Here is a 20,835-nt window from a genome sequence, read left to right as displayed (position 1 = left end):
CATGGTTCCCCTCATCTGTTCCTTGACCATTTTTCTGCTTGGCTTCCCTACTTCCTTTCAAGTAATATCCCTTCCCTAATTCTCAGGGATTTCAACATTACCATTAACCCACCCTTGATCTTAGTAGCTTCCAAACTCCTCTCTATTACCTATCACAGTGGGTAATACCCCCACACTTGTAGCTGTCAATACCCTTGATCTTATTTTTTTGAATGCATGCACTCGCTCTAACCTCCACAACACTCCATTTCCTCTCTCAGATCACAACCTCTTATCATTTGTTCTTGAGAAACCCCTCACCCATCAGCCTCACCCTAACCCTCCTCCACTTAGAAGGAACCTGAATTCTCTTGACCTCCAGCAACTATCAGCTGATCTCCATTCCAAACTCTCATCCATCCTTACCTTTTCCTGTCCATCTCTGGCTATCTCCTCATATAACGGCACCCTCACCTCTGCCCTGGACATGGCAGCCCTGCTACAAACATGCACCTCAAAGAAGACATGACTCCAACCTTGGCACACTAAGTCAACCAGCTATCTGCAGAAATGCTCCCGTTCATCTAAGTCGCTGCTGGAGCAAATTCCGCATCATGTCAGACTTCTTCCATTATAAATTCATATTGTGTTTATACAGCACAGCCCTCACCCTTGCTAAACAATCCTACTTTTCCTTTCTCATTAGTTCATGCTCACGCAATCCCAGGTGTCTCTTTAATACCTTCAACTCTCTCCTTCGCCCGCCTCAAGCCACCCTCCCAAACTAACCTTTCAGCAAATAGCCTTGCATGCTACTTTACCGATAAGATTGAACAGCTAAGGAAAGAATTCTCCCCCTTTGCTCCTCTCTCTAGCAACCACACCTGTACTGTATGTTCCCTACCTTACAGGCCTTTTCCCCAGCTACAGAACAGGAGGAAGCTGCACTTCTCCTCTTGTCCCACCACCTGTCGGCTCGATCCAGTACCTTCCCACCTTATCAGATCTCTCTCCCCTTGTTTTGTACCATCCTTAACACACATCCTAAACTGCTCTCTTTCATCCGGTGTTGTCCCTACTCCCCTAAAGCATTCTACTGTTGTACCCAACCTAAAAAAGCCATCCATACACCCATATTCCCTTTCCAACTATCATCCCATTTCCCTGCTTTCTTTTTCTCAAAGCTTTTAGAAAGATCTGTCTTTACTCATATGACTCACTACCTAAATTCAAACTCCCTCCTTGATCCTCTTCAATCTGTCTTTCGTCCTCTCCACTCTACTGAGACTGCTCTTATTAAAGTTACAAATGACCTAATAGCACAGCTAAATCCAAAGCCCACTACTCCGTACTAATTCTTCTTGACCTCTCTGCCACCTTTGACACTGTTGATCATGTCCTTCTTCTCCAAACTCTTCCATCCCTTGGTCTCTGTTACACTGTCCTCTCGTGGTTCTCCTCCTATCTTTCCCAACATTCGTTCAGTGTCTCCTTTAGCAATGACATTTCCTCCCCTGGTACTGTCTTAGTTGGAGTCCCCCAAGGATCTGTTCTTGGTCTCCTTCTGTACTCTCTTTATACTGCCTCTATTGGCAAACTCATTAACTCCTTTGGATTCCACTACATCTGAATGCCGACGACACCCAGATATATTTAATCTCCTCTGATCTCTCCCCCGTGGTCCTACAACGTGTCACTGCTTGCCTTTCTTCAATCTCTGATTGGATGTCCTCCTGCTTTCTGAAACTTAATCTCTCTAAAACTGAGCTTCTTATTTTTCCCCCTCATTATATGTTGATCCTCCTCCTTTGCTTTCCCTGCAAGTTGATAGTACTCGCATCAGTCCATCCTTGCAAGCTCATTGTCTTGGTGTTATCTTTGATCCTGGCCTCACCTTTGCGCTTCATATCCAGAATGTTGCTAAAACCTGTTTATACCACCTTAAAAACATTGCCCACATCCGCCCGTTTCTAACACAAGATGCTGCCAAGGAGCTTGTTCATGATCTGGTAATCTCGCATGGATTACCATAATTCTCTCCTAGTTGGTCTCCCAGAAGCCGAACTGCCCCGCTACAATCAGTGATGAGTGCTGCCACCAGGCTGATCTTTCTCCTCCCATAACTCACCCCTCTGACCGGTGACTTTCTCTTGTCCGCTGCTCTCACCCTTACTGCTAACTCACGCTTGCAGGACTTCTCGTTGGCGGCTCCCTTCCTTTGGAACAGCCTGCCCCATCACACTCTCCCCTAGTCTTCAATTGTTTAAAAAGTCCCTCAAAACACATCTGTTCAGAAATGCTTATGTACTCAGAGTAACTTATCTATACCTATCCATACCCTGTTTCCACACTCTTTTAGCTGCTTACCAGATATCTGGTAAGTAGAAAGTAGTGTCTGTATGGGAGAGAAAAGTAGACTGTAGGTACCAATGGTAGCAGTTGAAATATATTTTCATTTTAATATTGGTGATATGGCCTGTCCAGTAGAGAATTGCATGTTTCCTTTTGTGCAAGTCTTGTTTAATCAGAGAAATCGGAGAAGTGTAATTATTTTTAGAATCATTATTTAATATTAAAGGAAGAGATTGAAACGTGGGTATTAAAGTAAGAAATTGAATACATACAATACTCCAGGGGGCATTGGCTTGATAGTTTATTGCAAAGTAAAAGGTTATTTCACTTTATATAGAGGTTACTTTTCCGAAGAAAATAACCAAGTAATCTTGTTGAATATGTTTTATATGTATTCATTGCTGAATGAACCATTCGGACCTAACAGCCATTGACAAGTGAAAAATGTAGCCCTATTGCGTGTGCCTTGGACCCTTCAGGCTTGGGCAAGTTGAATAAGACTTCAAATTTAGTAAACTTGGCCAAAAATTCAACTAGAACTATAAAAACACTTAGACATGAGCTATATGATAAAAAAAAAGATATAAAAAGATAAAAAAATTTAATTAAATAAAAAACCCTAAAAGATCCTAATATATATATATATATATATATATATATATATATATATATATATATATATATAAAACTTGGATCTTGGAGAACCATAGTGAGTTATCATCCTCCAGATGTAGATTACTCTGCCTACAGCAAGGGAATTCCCACACACCTAAAGCAATTTAGCTTGCTGAAGCGCTTTATGTGTGAAAAGTGTGTCCTCTTTTTTTTTTTTCATTTTACAAAAAGTTCACATTTCAACAGAAATTGGGACTTTTATAAATTATCCTTGTTACGCCCCTCTGGCTGTCAATCAGACAACCAGTCCTATTATTTCCTGGCTTATTTAGCTCAGTGGAGCTTGACTTAAGAGGCAGTCAAATGCCCAGAGCACCAGCCTTGCAAATACTTCTCATTGTGCTGCATTTGGAAGTCTGTGATTGGACAGCCACAGAAAGTCTTGCCGGGATTAGAAGTAGATGTCTTGCAAAAGCTTTAAACAAGTGATTTGCAACTTCTGCAAGCTATTTTTTAGATATACACCCAATGAAAAAGATGCACAATTAAATGCATGCATGTTTTCATTAAAAGTATATCTACTAAATTGCTTAAAAAAAAAAGTTCATTGGAGTATTTCTTTAATAGGATAATATGTTGCATAACTGAGATCATGATAGCAAAAGAGTAAAATTATGTACATTTGAGTCTGTATATTGTTGGGTTTTGCCAACAGAGGACTCATGCAAACTGAAATTACAAGCGTGGTTATACAGGGTTATTTACTAACATGTGAATAAATGGGAATTCAAAAGTGAAACTTTTCTGGGGAAATAGATACTTACGGAAATGAAATTAGATTTTTCAATATGCCACTGCCTTCCATCGCAAGAATACTGTCCGTGACGACTTCCCCAATTGGGTTGGAAAATATGACCGTAACCTTCAAAGGCTTGTATTGGATTGGATTTGAAGAAATCTAGAAACATTTGAAGGGGAAAAAGTTGAAGCTTGAGCGTTTGTTGGGGTGATTTATGTATGGTTCAGAGATGCATCAACTACACAATCCATCTTATATTTTACTTACACGGACACTCCACATAGATAAAGCACTTCGGCTATGCTTCTGGAGTCTGTCACATTTGTGATAGGTTATAAAAGGTCTGATTTTAATAGAAGAGACACTTTTGAATCTGGAGGAAGAAAAAGCTCCCTGGCTGTCTTTATATAACTGATAAAAGCTGAAGGCACGCTGTGGTACTTTTCCCACCTCCTCCACCCCCTCTTCTCAGTGAGCTTTATTACAGATTATTGAGAATCACGGGAAAGTCAGGCGCACATGTAAGTGTTCACTCAAGGCTACAGCACAGAGGTTCCAATTAGAAGCTTTTGATTAGAGTATTCTGTAACTTTGTGCTGGGAAAAACGAGGGGCTTAAAAGGCTGCAGACAAGAGATCTGCAGCTTCTGAATTTTTTAAAAAAATTTTTAGAGATAGAAATATGTGCATATTTTCATTGTGGGTTTATCTAGTAAATAGTCAAAACAATACTGTACTTTTATTTCAGTAGAGTATTCCTTTTAATAAAACAAACGGCTAGTAAAATAAAAGTCTAAACTTGTAACTCTTAAAAAAATAAATGTAATGGTTTTACAATATAAAAAAACCTTGTTGACCATTTATGGGCTGGCTTAGAATGCCTGCACCCTTCTTACCTTTATTAGCAAGGGTGGGTTCTCCAATACTGCCACTGTATCAATAATCAGACTACCTCCTTTATCATCTTCACACACTGCCACCAGAAGAATCATGTTATCAGAAGTGATAGCACTGCTGTATTGGGAATATGTTATTGTAAATTGTATCTTCTTCTCTGGAAAGCAAGATGTAATGCAAAGTTGGTAAAAGGGTTTAAGAAATTCAGATACCTTTCCTCATATTTTTCCAATAGTATAACCAACAAGGACGGCATTACATCTATAAAATGAAAGGCTCTATTGTATAGATACTCTGAGCAACCACAACATTAAAACCACCTGCCCAATATTGTGTAGGACCCCCTCCACGCTGCCAAGGCAGCTCTGATTTGTTGAGGCATAGACTCCACAAGACCTCTGTACATGTCCTGTGGTATATGGCACCAAGACATTAGCAGCAGATCCTTTAAGTCATGCAAGTTGCGAAGTGGATTGGATTTGTTGTTCCCACACATCCCACAGATGCTCAAGCGGATTTAGATCAGGAGAATTTGGAGGCTAAGGCAACACCTTGAAGTCTTTGTCGTGTACCTCAAACCACTCCTGAACAATTGTTGCAGTGTGGCAAGGGGCATTATCCTGCTGAAAGAGGCCATTGCTATCAGGGAACACCATTACCGTGACTTGGTGTACGTGGTCTGCTACAATCTCTACGTAGATGGTACATATCAAAGTAACATCCACATGAATGCCAAAAACCCAAGCTTTCCCCGGAAGAACATTGTCCAGAACATAACACTGCCTCCGCTGGCCCGCCTTCTTCCCATAGTGCATCCTGCTGCCATCTCTTTCCCACGTAAATGGCACATGTGCAACTGGCCATCCCCCTGACCTAAAAGAAAATGTTATTCATCAGATCAGGCAACCTTCTTTCATTGCTCCATGGTCCAGTTCTGATGCTCATGTCCCACTTATCACAGATACAGATTTGGTAAATATGGGAATACGTAAGTAAGCATAATATGACAATTCTAGCAAGTGATAATTTCCCTTTAAACAGCTAAACTGAGGACAGACCACGTTAAAACCCAATAACCCTTAACTTTGCATTACCTTCATTAGGTTGCAGACTTAGAGATTGTTCTTCTTTTTGGATTTCTTTCACTGGTGCATTTGTATAAATGATGGCCGTGGCAGTTGTGTTGACTTTAATAACCTTTGGTTGAGGTCCAGTGTTTTTTAGTGTAATGGTGACTGCGAGGTCTTCTCCAACTTGTGTTTTTTTCTTCAAGCTGAAACTGCCAACGTAATCTGGTTTTGGTGCAGGTGCTTCCATACGTTCGGAAACTGCAGCATTGCTTGCAAATGCAGCCATGCGTCCTGATGCTGCACTTCGTGACGAGACTACTGGTCCTGATAATTTTCTCCGAGCCTTCTCATATATTTCTCTCTCTTTTGCAGTGCCTGAATAAAAAAACAACATATAATTATGAATTTTACATTTTACACTGTACACAGTTGTTGACTGTAAAAAGGTTATTACTAGGGCCATAGGCGTGCGCACGGGGTGTGCCGGGTGTGCCTGGGCACACCCTAATCGCCGCGGCACGCCTATGGATTAAGTCCTGCAGGAACGGAGTTCCTGCACTTTTATGAGCAGGAACACCGTTCCTGCAGGCACTCAGCGCCCCCAAATGCCCCCCTTCCTCCCCCTGTCATGGGGGGGCAAGAGGTGATGGACCCCAAACCCCCCTCCTCCCCCGGTCGGGCGCCTGTCTTCATCTCAGCCGCGGCGAGGGAGCTGTGTGCTCTCTGCTTCCTCTCGCCGCGCGCCGTTTGCTGATGCCGGAGCGGGAATATGATGTCATATTCCGGATACCAGCTACAGCAGACAGCCCGCGCGGTGAGAGGGAGCAGAGAGCACACAGCTCCCTCGCCGCGGCTGAGATGAAGACAGGCGCCCGACCCACTGGACCCCAGGGACAAGTCCACGCCAGCACTCTAGGTAGGGAGGCTGGGTGGACATTTTTTAATTAAAAAAAATTAATTTGTGTGTCTGTGAATGTGTGTGTATATGTGTCAGTGTATGTGTATGTGTGTGTATATGTGTCAGTGTATGTGTATGTGTGTGTATATGTGTCAGTGTATGTGTCTGTATGTGTGTGTCTGAATGTGTGTGTGTATGTGTATCTGTGAATGTATGAGTGTGTGTCAGTGTATGTGAATGTGTGTGTGTGTGTATGTGTGTCTGTGAATATATGAGTGTGTGTGTCTTAATGTGTGTGTTTCTGAGTATGCATGCCAGTGTGTGTGTGTGCATATATATATATATATATATATATATATATATACACACACACACATTGGAGTGTATATTATTTTTTTTTAGGGGGGGGGGGGAATCTTGGGAGAGTTCCCACACTTTATTCCCCAGGACTTTATTCTCCCCTGTCGGCTCACACAGAACCGGCGCTATCTGAGTGCCGGCTCTGCTCTAAGCCTCCATGGGCCGGCGGGGAGATCAAAGATCTACCTCACCGGCCCACAGCAGCATGGAGGGAGGCAGGAGAGGACCCGGGGAACTCCAGACAGCAGCTCCGCCAGGTTCCTCTCGCGATATCTTAGCGTTGCCGTGGCAACGCTCAGATCTCGCTAGAGTTAACTCTACCCCCGCAGGCTAGAGTTAACTCTCCACTGGACCACCAGGGATTGCACATGGCAGCGAGGATCCCCCCTCCCTACATAAGGTAGGAAGGGAGGGGGGATATTTACTAATCTGCCCCCACCTCCACAATCCCTCCAAACATACAGAACACACACACATACAGCACCCACACACAAACAGCACCTACAGAAATACAGCACCCTCACACAAACAGCACACACACAGCACCCACACACATACAGTACACATACAGCACCCACACACAGCACGCTCACACACACAGTACACTAACCGCACTCTCACAAACACACAACACCCTCACACACAGCACACTAACAGCACCCTCACAAATACACGACACACATACACATCACACAAACAGCACCATCACACACACATCACACAAACAGCACCCTCACACACACAGCACACTAACAGGACCCTAACAAACACTCACACCCAAACAGCACCCTCACAAACACACACACACACAAACACCCTCACCCACATAGCACACTACCAGCACCCTCACACACATATCTCACTAACAGCACCCTCACACATACACACACACAGCAGCACCCTTACACACAGCACACTAACAGCACACACAAGGGTGCACACCCTAATGCAATAGGCTGCGCACGCCTATGACTAGGGCATTCTATTTCCATACACATTTACACATCCCCACATTTCAAACAGATAAAGAGGGGCAGATGAATCTTATTTACACATACGTATTTCTAAATAAGCATTTATTTCATTTTAAAGACATATTACTGGGAGTTTTATTGCCGTGGAGTTCTGTTATACACTCAGACACATCAACAATATGGAACTCCTAGAAAAGAGGGACATTAGGATACATAAAAAAGGACAGAGGGATTTGGCACTAAATAGGCACTGGCAGTTCTAAATAGGGACACTTGGGAGGTATGCATATAATTTAGACAGGCATGATGAGTTGGTGACATGGAAGGCAACGATTGGAGAATGCAGGTGGGAGTCCAATAGACAGTGGAGGATTAGGTCGTGGAAGATGTATGAGAGGAGGGGCAAAAACAAAAGGTAGAAGAGTTCCATGGGACATTTCTGGGAGAAGAGGGTAGGGCAATGGAACAATTATAAGATTATAGACCAAGAAAAAGATTGGCAGAAAGATTGGAAGGGACAGGAGAACAAACAGATTGATGATTTTAAATATGCTTGAAGTTGTCTTTTTTATATGCCAGTGGAAATATTTTTTATATAAAATCGCTATGGGGTCCATTAATTAAAAAATAAGATCTCCACTTTTGCTAAGATGGAAAAAAAATCAACTTGTCCATTTGACTTAAAGAAAGCAAATTATGTTTTCGAGCTCAACAAAGTGTTTTAATTAGCAAGCAAACCTCCTTAATTTTTTGGGGCACAGAATACGGAAAGTATGTGCGTGTATATGTATTACTGACATTGGAGGTCTTGCATAAAATCACAGATGCGAAGTCTTTTTTTTTCATGCGAAGTCTTAATGCAGGGGGGTGCTAATTTTTTCTTAGTAAAAATCCTAGCACAAGCCAGATAAATATGCCCTGCTGACCAATCTTTCCCAGAAACAAACTGTTTTTGTTTGCATTCCTTTCATACACCTGCACAAATCAAGATTTAAAGGGCTATTCAATAAACCCTGAATTTTAGCAAATGAAATCCAAGTTGTAAAAGTGAGGTTAAAATAACCAAGCATTGAACAGAGCAGTGTTGGATCATTTTTTTTTTTTCTCCAGATCAGGTATTTTTGTATTTTTATTTAATTCACTAATATTCTGAGTTAAGGGGATAACCCTGCTAGTTACAACAAGCACTTATTCTTTTCCAATCTGCGACTTAGGTAAAAATTAAGGACATTGAAAATTGCATAAAATTCCTTTTACATGCAGACCGTTCGTTAACTTGGGAGAAATTGACCAACACCTACTACTTATTAAAATAGAACTGTTAAAGCAACACTCTTTTAGAATGTTCTGCATAGTTACCTTCAGTGTATTTGTAGCCGTTTGTTACATCTACACGTGTGAATGCTCCTACAGCCTTTGTGCTGATAAAGCGTCCAATCGATTGACTGTTTGTTCTAACTTTCTTTTTGGTACCATCATTGTAAACAAGCCAGTCTACGCTGTCTCCATTCACTTCAGAAAATGCAAAGGTTGTATCATAATTAAGATCAATATCACCCTCTTTAATAGCATTACGGGAGCACGGTCCAAGGCGGAACACACCTAAAAATATATAAGAATTAAAAATAGTGTGAGATTTGACATATGCTCTACTATGCAATAGTTGATACAACACCAGCTAATTATGAGAAGCCAGTTAACTTGCCAAGACATGCTCACATGTAGTGTAAATGATCATCAATTAAATCTGAATCAAATGCTAGCAATATTTACCTTTATAATACAGCTAGTGTCAATTGTCAGGAATTCAAAGTGGATCAGATGTGAATTTTACAATTTTAGCCCAAAAGGGAAATCTGAAAATATGGCTGGCTCTTTTCGACTTGTCTATTTTTAAATTCACTTTAAATTCTTTTAAAATTCTTGATAATTCACACTTTTGTGAAATTAGTTGATTTGAAGACTTTTAGGAGTTTATGGAGAATGTATTTCTATTGTTGTTAGTCCAGTGATTCAAATGTAAAATAACAGATGCAATTGGCTCTTTGGAATAACAGAATTGTGGTACTGAAAGCCTTTGGGAGATTCTTCCTTTCTCATGTCAGGAATGCTTTAGACTTGAATAAAGAAAGGATATCTCAAAGGCTTGTCAATCAAAAAGTCTGTTATCCCAATAAAAAAGGTATAAATGCACTCTCTCTCTGCCATTTGGCACTACTGTCAATTTTTAGAAAGCTGTAGAGTGCTCACCGTGGTTGCATTGTAGATTAACTGAATTAAATAGCATAAAAATCCAACTGGACATTCTGCACTCTTATAGTAAATCCTTTGTTATATACCTTGGCTTGGTTCCTGTGGGGTTGCATCCACGATCTGCCATCCATTGTAAAAAGAGTCAAGGTCACTTCTTATGCAAAAGCATTCATTCCATACGTGAAAATTCCTGTCCAGAAATAGGAATTATACATTACTATTTGAGTGACAAGACACATTATATAAAATACATTATCACCATTTCGCTATCATAACTTGAATTCTCCTCCAAAAATTAGTATTTTTTTTTTTTATCACTGCCAATTCACCCTACTTAAAAAAAATAATGTGACCAACAGAAAGTGACTTTTGTGTCTTTCTGACATGTAATACTCGGATAATAGAAAAGAAAGGAAAAGAAAAGAAATTGGAGCCTTATACTGACTGGAACCTCCCCCTGCATTGAGTTGAATATTGAAGAGAAAAGAGGATTGGACGTAGCAGTGCCAGATGGCAGAGACTGTTGAATATCAGTGGTAGTGGTTGGAAAATAAATGAATGAATAATAAAACGTCACTTTGAATCAATATGACTTAAAAGCCCAATAAGTGGGGGCGGGGCCTGACAGCCAAGGTGGCCGGACGTGTCCTCTGAGGGCTCATACACCAGAGGGCACACAAATACCCAACCTGCCTGATTTAATAAAGCCCACAACACAAGCTACCCAGCTATCGAACCAGGACCCCACGCGGAGCAGAATGGTACCAATCCAGTACTTAAACCGCCACAGGAAAACCCGAACCGGCCACGCAGCCTAATCCTGAGCGGGGTCTAGAGCATGGAGGAGGCGGCAGATCCCCCGGCTCGAAGCCCGCTCACAAGCGCGAGAAGAGCAAAGCCCTGCTACCCCCCCCTTCGGACCGGCGGAGGTTATCCCGGTCCACTCTGGGGACGACAACCCCTGTGAAACGGCAAAACCAAGCTACAACCAAACGGGACCTACGAGACCCAAACAAGATGGCGGCAACAAAGCAGCCTGGGACGAAGCGCACACTATACAAGCCCCCCGGGAATATAGCAGAGTTCTGCGGAAGACTCATTGCTCACCTCTGTACAAAGCTCCACACCCAGGGACAGGCCTTCAGGCGGGCGAGGAGAGAAGCAGCGGCTTGGATCCGCCTGACGACCAGACGAAGTATGAGCTGGAACCCTCCTCGGGCCTCCAGAGGGGCGCCTAGAGGGCAACGCCGGCACTTCATGAGGCGGGAATAGACGTCAAGCCCCTTGGACACCGGCACTCGCTCCCGCTTACGCAAGGGCGAGAGCCGCAAACAAAACCAGCCTGAAGGCCACCCAGAGGCGCCAGAATCTTTGGGCCAGCAGCAGACTTCCCCACGTAAATGGACACACACCGTCTGCAACGGCGTACGACACCACCGGGCAAGTTAAAGAAACCCTTACCCCCCAAGCACATGTATTGTTTGTTATGAAAATACTTATGTAATTAAAGTAAAATGCATCTAAATACAAGTTTATTTTCCAACACTTTATTGAGTGCGAACATGCATTACACCTTCTCCACATTTTCAGCAGGTCTATGAATACAAATATACAAATGTAGTAACCTAGCATGGGCCATGCTATTATTTATATATATATATATATATATATATATATATATATATATATATATATATATATATAATATGGTGTAGTATTCTGCTAAAATAAAAAAAAATAAAAAAAGAAAATCACTTTCTTGCCTTGCTGCACTTTTAGCACGCCTTCATTGTATAACCATTTCTTTACTCTTAACATGTTTATTCACCTTCATGCCTATTGCCTTACTCTTTCAGCAAAAAAATAAAAATAAATTAAAGGTTGCTAGGCCTAGACCCACTGGCTTACATCAACTTATGTTGAGCTGGAGCAGCTACATATGGATCGAAATCTGTCTCGTCACTGTTGAACCAACCAAACTTCAATCCATCTGGTCAGCTCAACATGCCAGTCTTGACCTGCAGACCGGGAACATCCCAAAGAAACTTCAGTTTGGGAGATGCTCTGCTAGCACTACACAGCCAGCCCACTGAGCACAGTACTACTCCAGTCAGTCCTGACTCCTACCTTTTTTTTTTACCAATCACAGCAGTCAGCAGGCTAGGTTTTCTCCTCCAGGTCCTCCTAGGTTTTCCTCCTGCAGCGTCTGTCACCACTGGCTCCCTCTCTCCTCTCTGACCTGTGTCACCTGCCGCCGCTGCCAGCTTCTTCTTGCTGCTGCCTGGGCTGGTCTGGTGTGGTTCTCTCCCACGCTCAGCGCTGCGCTGGGCGGCCGCTGCACTGTCCCTCCCCCAGATAGTCCCTCGCTCTCTCTTCGCACCCACCGCACCGCACGCCTGGCACCCCCCCCCCCACAGTGGGCGGCGACCCGGCGGCTTGGATCGGATTCGCACAGCCAGCACTACAGAGAGAGTGAGTGAGCCAGGCAGGGGCAGAGAGCTGCGAGTGCGAGCGCGCCCCCCAGTGGTGTATCCTGGTTTTGTGCTGCCCTAGGCAGGACAAAACTCAGGCACCCCCCTCCTGCCCGCGCCACCCCATCCAACCCTTCCCCCGCCACCCCCACCCAACCCTTCCCCCGCCTTCTAAATACACACACACACATTCGCTGACAGATACGCATACACTAGCTAACAGAAACACACACACTAACAGACACACACACTAACAGACACACACACACACTAACAGACACACACACACACACTAATAGACACACACGCACACACTAACAGACACACACTCACACTATCAGACACACACGCACTAACAGACATACATACACACACTAACAGACACACACACACTAAGACATACATACACACTAGCAGACACACACACACACTAACAGACATACATACACACTAGCAGACACACACACACACTAACAGACACATACACACTAACAGATACACACACTAACAGACACACACACACACACACACTAACAGACACACACACACACTAACAGACACACACACACTAACAGACATACATACACACACACTAACAGACATACATACACACACACTAACAGACATACACACACTAACAGACACACACACATACATACACACACACACACACACCCACTAACAGACACATACACACTAGCAGGCACACACACACTAACAGACACATACACACACTAACAGATACACACACTAACAGACATACATACACACACTAACAGACACACACACACACACACACATTAACAGACACACACACTAACAGACATACATACATACATACACACACACACTAACAGACATACACACACACACACATTTTTAACACATATTTTTTTTTAAATGTAACCCCCCCAGCATCCTTACCTTTGGAAATGCTGGTGGGGAGGGGGTTCTCTTCCTCCCTGGTGGTCCAGTGGCTGCTGGGCGGGCGGCATTGGCAGGCGGCAGGCTGGTGAGGGAGCACTTCCCCTGAGCTGTCTGCTCAGCTCCCTCGCGCGTCGCAGAGTGAGGTTGGGAGCCAGAATATGACATCATATTCCGGCTCCCAGCCTCACTCTGCGGCGCGCGAGGGAGCTGAGCAGACAGCTCAGAGGAAGTGCTCCCTCGCCGGCCGCCCACCAATGCCGCCCGCCCAGCCTAGCAGCCCGCCGGCATGTCTGTTAGCCGCAAGGCTAACAAGATATTTGCCTTGGGCATTTGGGGGCGGCTTTTTTTGCCGCCCCCTGGAAAATGCCGCCCAAGGCAAATGCCTTGTTTGCCTCGCGGCTAATATGCCCCTGGCGCCCCCCCAGATGTTGCGCCCGGTGCGGCCGGCCCCCCCTGCAACCCCAACGCTACGCCTCTGCTTGTGGCCAAGCTGCCATGAGTACCGATGCAAGATGATTTGTCTCAAAATTAAGACTAGTTTTGTCTAAGGTCCAGCTTAATGTAACTACAAAGAAAAATATGTAGAGGACATCTACATTTGGGGTTATGGTGGAACCACTAAAATTACATTTGAAAGCTTTAGAGATGTTTTAAAAGATAGAAATGATGTATTCACCAAAGCCCACATTGTATTCATTGTTAAAACCAAGATGCTTGAGAGTTAACAGATATGCAGTACACTGTAACCTGAAGATGTAGTCACTTGCTTAGAGTTACATTACACCAACCTTTAGCCTGGCTAACACTCAACAGATTGGTTTATCATTTATGCATTTACAGTTGCCTATTAGTGGGATGAAAACTTACCATATGCTATCAGTTGTGTCACCTGTTGGGTTTCCATTTGGGTCAAAGTAACGATCAACGGAGAGGCTCCTATCTGTGTCATGAGCTGATTCAAAGTTTGTAATCACACGAGTCGGGATCCCCAGGCATCGGAGAACTAAGTGAAAAAGCGGGTACAATTAATATATTTACTTCTGCATCACATATGAATTGTATGCCCTATGCATTATTTATCTATGTATTATGTAACAGTGGCTACAGTGGCTACACGTATATTATCAGTTTAATTAATTATATATGTTAAGTTTTCATTTTGTAGTGCTTTATGTGGGAATTAGGCATTGAACAGAAAGTTTTTCTAGGTCTGCAAAAAGTAAGAAACATGAATCGAAGATCCAACATTTTGTTTTTTAATTTACTTAAACGTTTGTCATGGCACACCATCTCCATTACCCTATGTTCTCTAGTTGCTGTTATCTACCACTCAGTCATATAGAGGCTTTACTACCAAGCATCAGTATTACAATGCCTGCATCAATTGTGCATCAGGGACAATTTTTGTGAACCAAAAGTAAGCCTCCATTTCTGGTGGCATTTACTGCCACCGGTGTATCTTTACCCCTTTGTAACTAGACCAGTGGTAGGCAACCTCCGGCACCCCAGATGTTGTAGACTACATCTCCCTTAATACTCTTACAGTCATAATGTTGGTAACGCATAAGGGAAAATGTAGACCCCAACATCTGGTTGCCTACCACTGAACTAGAATATGCAGTTGTCTCTCTTTCTCCAGCTCTATAAAACCACCAGACACATCTCAATCAGTGCTCGGTTATTCTACTGCCTCTGTATTAGTACAGATATTGCAATCTCTCTCTGATTAATTATGTCACCACTACACAGATGTTTGAAATGTATGTAGGGTGTTATTACGAGTGATATTCGCACAGGCTATTCCTGCTAACAAAAAAAAAAAAAAGCTAAAAACAAAGAAATAATGTACTAATTATAAATGGCTTGGGAGTCACAAGGAAATCTGATATTGTCAAGGTTTTAAAACAGACAGGTGACAAGTCAAGCTACTGGCTATATTGCTTTTGTTGTGAAATCAATATCTCTAAATAATAAATTAAGTGAAATGGTGCAAAAGCTAGAAAAGTAATAAAAAAAGGATTGTGGAAAACTTAACTTCCTGGGTTCACGGTATATTGCTATTATATGTGTTTAAAATAATTGCTTTCAGTGGCATAAACATTAACTTAAAAGCCTAAGATAGCTGCAACTTAATGTGCCACAAGTGCCACAAGAATTGACTGCTCTTTTTGGCAGAATCAAAGGAAATCTGTTTTATTTGTTTAATTGCCGCTAATGGAATCACATATGATGAAATGCATTGAGCTATATAGGACTTCTGTAGATCACAGGATGTGTTTGTACCTGGGGACCTTTATTTTATTTTGACTAGTCCTGAGAACGTTGATATATGTATTTCTTCGTTATTTATTTTGGAAGCTATCGAGAACAGATTGAGGAAACTAGTTTCATTGTCGAATACCAAATGGCCAGCTTCTTTGGGACATGTTATTTCCATGAATAAGCCGGTGAGATAGCTCAGTGGGCTAATTCATCATCAGAAGAATCTGTTCAACCCTTAGGCCGTTGAACGTTCATCCTTCTGAGGTAGATAATATTATCCAATTTAATGGTACTATTTTTAACATCACTTGGATGTTGGGCAAAATTAACATCCCCAGGATGTTACTTGGAAACCATAGTTATCTCAATGTACCTCTACTGGTTAAATAATTTGCTATTTTTGATAATAATCTGCGTAGCACATCATCTTGTTAGTACTTATTCTAATATTTTATTTTGTTAACTAGTTTGCTCCTTTGCTTAATTGTTTTAATTAAAAAATATATATTTATTATATCGAGTATAACTTAATATGTCATGTACATTTGGAGTCTACACATCTCACAAACCTGTGCAAAGTACTCCTGCAAATACCCAACACTGTCCATATGCTACCGGGCCATTCTGTGACCAACTGCGAAGAATGGGGACACTTCCATTCCATCTTGTTGGACTAATACCGCCGCTGTAGTTCCCACTCCAATTTCCTGTTACAATTCCTCTGTCATTATTAGAGTTGACCTTGGGGAAAAAAAAAATTTCAATTAATATACCATTGTCCTACAACCAAGTTATGTTGTGTTTCATTGATGAGTCTCAAGGTGTTATAAGAAAAAAGAAGAGCAAGATAGCATGCACAACATTTCCATGTTTCATAAGTGTTAATTTGCAAATTTGGTTTGATCAATTTTATACTCACCATCGCACTGAACACTCGACTTATATACATGGCACTGTTTCTTTGAGAAAGATCTTCAAGTTGGTTTCTCCCTGCATTTAAACTCTTGTCAAGTATTGCAAGTGTGATGTCTAACACGCCGTCCTCAAACTGTAAGCACAAAAAAGTATTAACTACTTCACTATCATCAGGGTTATTTAAAGTGAGCATTGTCAGGAACTTAAAGTGAATCCAAAGTAATTTTTTTCTTTCAGGCCACAACAGCAGAAATGCTCCAAGTTAGCTTTGCTTTCTCTTTGGCTAGTTTGGACTAAAACATTTTTTTACCATAACAGGAGCATAGTAAAACGCATGTACAATGGCTTATTACAACCACATAAAGTAATGTCATGGATGAACCAGTCAACAAAGGTTAGATCTGTTTTTTTGACATTGTCCCTCGTAGCAGGGATCTATGCAAACGCAATATTGGTGGGACAGTCCCAATTTCATGGTCCTGTCCCGCCATCCCAATTTAGTTCCCTGGTGTCCCGCATCTAGGGACACCATGGAACTGTCCTTGTGCAGCGCAAGCACATCATTAGATGTGTTTGTTTTGTGCAGTGGGCACTAGCACCCTGCATAAATTCACTGGTGATGCCACTAGAAGGCCAATCCACCAGTCCAAATTATATACCTCCCAATGTTAGCATTGTGCCCCTGCCTGTAAGATGCTAGTACAGTTAAGCCTGGTCTAACAGGGAGCTGTGGATGGACAAAAAGGCAGGGATATAACATTCAGTAGGAGATGAAGAGTCTTTGCTGTGGACCTGAGCAGTCATGCTACTATACTGGTAGATCGGACACTTAAGAAACACGAAAGAGCATAAGGCATGGGGTTAAAAGACACACAACGGATAAGTGGAGGTAAAGAGAAATACAAAAAATAATATATATATATTTATATATACAAATATAATACATCAATCACAGGTGTCTCATTGAGAAGACTTTGTAGTCAAAATACAGCTTGATGATAAGGGTGCAAGGCAGTTGTGCACAAGCTCAGCGTACCTGCCACCCCGGAAGATGAAGAAAACCTTCTTTGGCTGTTTAAGTGATTATTGTTGTTTCTGTCCCACTTATACAAGTGCAGGTTTCTATTGGAATCACGAATATTGCAGTGACACATATGACAGACTCCAGACACCTAAAGCACTACAGCAAGATGTTTCTTAAAGTGAAGTAAAGGGGATAGGAGACACAAGGGAGAGAGGAGCATGCAGAACAGAAGAATACACAGGAGTTAAGGGTATGCGGACAGTCACAAAGAGAGGTGGAGCAACACATAAAAAAATTACCACTCTAGAGTGGTGTCAACACATTATACAACATTGGGTACCAAATAGATATTCCTCTAGTTTAGAGTTATTATTATTATTAATAATCAATATTATGAAGCATATGAGTTACCTGACCATAGTCCCATTGTCTACTTGACTGACTATTCCAACTTCCAATGAAAACGAGTCCTGTTTCATTCAGAACATACTCTACCCGTTCAGCTTCGTTAGTCATAAACACTTCATCATCTGCAAAGGTAATAGAATACACAAGTTAAAAGGTTAATCAGGGTTATTGTGTCACTAGAATAATACCATCAAAAACTTAAATAGGGGCTTCGTGGGGAGAATGTTGTCAGCTCGAGGTCTGGTCAATAAATACCGAGCAACACATATACAACAGAAAGAATGCAGTTTTTTGGGAACAATCCAAAATAGATCACTAGAGTCATTTCATTGAAGTTTAGCTCTGTGGAAATTGTTTGCTAATATCATTGGTAATATTTACAGGGTTATTCGCTAAAGTGAGAATTGTCATGAATTAAACGTGGATTCCAAAAAATTTCAAATATAAGGCCAAAGCAGCTGACATAGAATCACATCTGACCTGGAGATTTTTTTGAGTTTAGGCCTTTATCCCTTAAAGTGACTTTGTTATAATCTGGGGGTCTTTGCATAATTTGCAAAGACTCCCGACGGTGGCATCATTGCTGCTTGTCTAGGAATGTAGGGGTTAGGTGAGTTATACGTATCTGAACCTGCTGTAGTACCATAGTATGCAATGGTACCTTTATTATCGGACTAACGTAATATTTTAAAAAAACAAGTTTCCTCCCTTCCTCAAATCTAAAGCAATCCCTCAGTAGGTTTTGCTTTCCATCCAAATAAATGTATTATGGCCATGTTTACTTATTGTAATTTGAAAAAAAAATAAAAAAAAGCCTACAAACGTAATTGTCGTACCTGACGCCCAAGCATTAAAAAGCACGTAAAATTGTCCAAGACTCTGGGTAGAAGAACGTCCTCCGCTTTTCATCTCCATTCTCAGTGTGTAGAGTCCAACAATGGAATTGCCTGGAATATTGAATGTAACGTTCAAAGTACTGCCAGTACTTGATGAGGTGGCACTCCAAGCTGTTCTGCTACCTGACTGGGAAAGTGGCATTACATTCCGAGTATTCTGTGATTCCGATGGAGAAGGACCTGCCAATAAAGCAACATTTTAACTGGACATCAAACTTTTAGGAGGTATATCCAAAAGTATTTGAGCTGTAAAGAAGTTATGACACGATTAAGATAATAATATGGTGAAAAATCATGTTTTCGATTCTCAGATTTTAATGGTTGATTTATCTCACTGGGCAATAAAAAACTACATTGTGACCGAAACTGTGCATAAAGAGATCCATCAATGTTTGGCAGTACTGGGACACACATGCCCCAGCCTGCCTGAAATGAATGGAAGTCACAATACTAATACAAGTTGAAGTTTACTATGATGTATTCGCCTCTCACTAAGTTCCTGGATAAGGCACTGGGAAGAGAATCATAAATAGAGTTATTTATGAAAGAGAGAATTTAAAGTGAATTTCAAATAAAAGTAGTAACTGGTCTGAAAGCAAAGCTAACTTAGAGAACATTTCCAGTTTGACCATGTTGGCATTGCCCGGTTTTATGTACTAAAGTGAGATTTCAAAGTGGATTTCAGATTTTAGGCTAAAGTAGCTGAACTTGAAGCATAGCTGTCTTAGAGAATGTATCCAAATAGGCTATTGTGACCTCAAATTTGAAATACATGTTGAATTCTCACTTTGGTAAATACTTGACAATGTCTCCTTCTCTCTCCTGGATAGTGATGTCGCAAACACTACATTTTCGGTTCGCGAACGGCAAACGGGAACTTCCGCAAACGTTCGCGAACCGGCGAACTGGGCAAACCGTCATTGACTTCAATGGGCAGGCGAATTTTAAAACCCACAGGGACTCTTTCTGGCCACAAAAGTGATGGAAAAGTTGTTTCAAGGGGACTAACACCTGGACTGTGGCAAGTCATGTGCCAAGAAATATGTACTGACCGTGGTGGACTATGCCACCAGGTACCCAGAAGCAATAGCTTTGACTAATGTGCGGGCAGAGATGGTAGCGGATGCCCTGATGCGAATATTTTCCCGGGTGTGATTTCCCAAGGAAATTATTTTGGATAGGGGCACCCAGTTTACCGCCGAAGTCGCACAACAACTCTGGAAGATTTGTGAGGTTCAGCAAATACTGAACTCCGCTTATCACCCCCAGTCCAATGGGCTCTGTGAACGGTTTAATGGAACACTTAAACAGATGATCCGTACGTTCATAGACACTCAGACTTGGAAAGGTTCCTACCCCACTTGATGTTTGCCTGTAGGGAAGTGCCTCAGGAATACACCGGGTTCTCTCCTTTCGAACTATTATTTGGGAGGAGAGTGAGGGGCCCCCTAGATTTAATTAGGGAACACTGGGAGGGAGACGAGACTGTTAGCGGCACCCCCATCGTACCCTATGAGCTAGAGTTTAGGGACCGCCTGGAGATGCTGACCCAGAACGTACGCGACAACCTCCAGGCCCAACACAGGAAGCGCAGATGGTGCGATAAGGGAGCCAGGGACCGCAGCTTTAAGGTGGGGCAAAAGGTGCTAATTTGGCGACCCGTCCACAAGGACAAGCTGCAGCTTCCCGGCAGGGCCCATACAAGGTGGTAGAGCAGGTTTGTGATACCACCTTTG

The 20,835-nt window shown here is 42.2% G+C and overlaps 1 protein-coding gene across 1 annotated transcript in view; it reads right to left on the bottom strand.

Annotated features, from left to right (window-relative positions):
• Positions 1–20,835, bottom strand: part of LOC134614866 (protein-glutamine gamma-glutamyltransferase E-like) — a 30,340-nt gene that overhangs the window by 1,769 nt on the left and 7,736 nt on the right. The window contains exons 3-12 of the mRNA XM_063459108.1: positions 19,040–19,279; positions 18,207–18,325; positions 16,776–16,904; positions 16,426–16,597; positions 14,462–14,597; positions 10,283–10,386; positions 9,303–9,545; positions 5,736–6,086; positions 4,641–4,798; positions 3,771–3,904 (exon numbers count right to left, since the gene is read on the bottom strand). Coding sequence (XP_063315178.1) covers positions 3,771–3,904; positions 4,641–4,798; positions 5,736–6,086; positions 9,303–9,545; positions 10,283–10,386; positions 14,462–14,597; positions 16,426–16,597; positions 16,776–16,904; positions 18,207–18,325; positions 19,040–19,279 — 1,786 coding nt within the window. The remainder of the gene's footprint in view (positions 1–3,770; positions 3,905–4,640; positions 4,799–5,735; positions 6,087–9,302; positions 9,546–10,282; positions 10,387–14,461; positions 14,598–16,425; positions 16,598–16,775; positions 16,905–18,206; positions 18,326–19,039; positions 19,280–20,835) is intronic.

This window comes from Pelobates fuscus, chromosome 6, assembly GCF_036172605.1.
Source record: "Pelobates fuscus isolate aPelFus1 chromosome 6, aPelFus1.pri, whole genome shotgun sequence".
NCBI classification, from domain to species: Eukaryota; Metazoa; Chordata; class Amphibia; order Anura; family Pelobatidae; genus Pelobates; species Pelobates fuscus.
The sequence above is the reverse complement of the archived record's forward strand: the minus strand, read 5'-3'. Positions and strand labels throughout refer to the sequence as shown.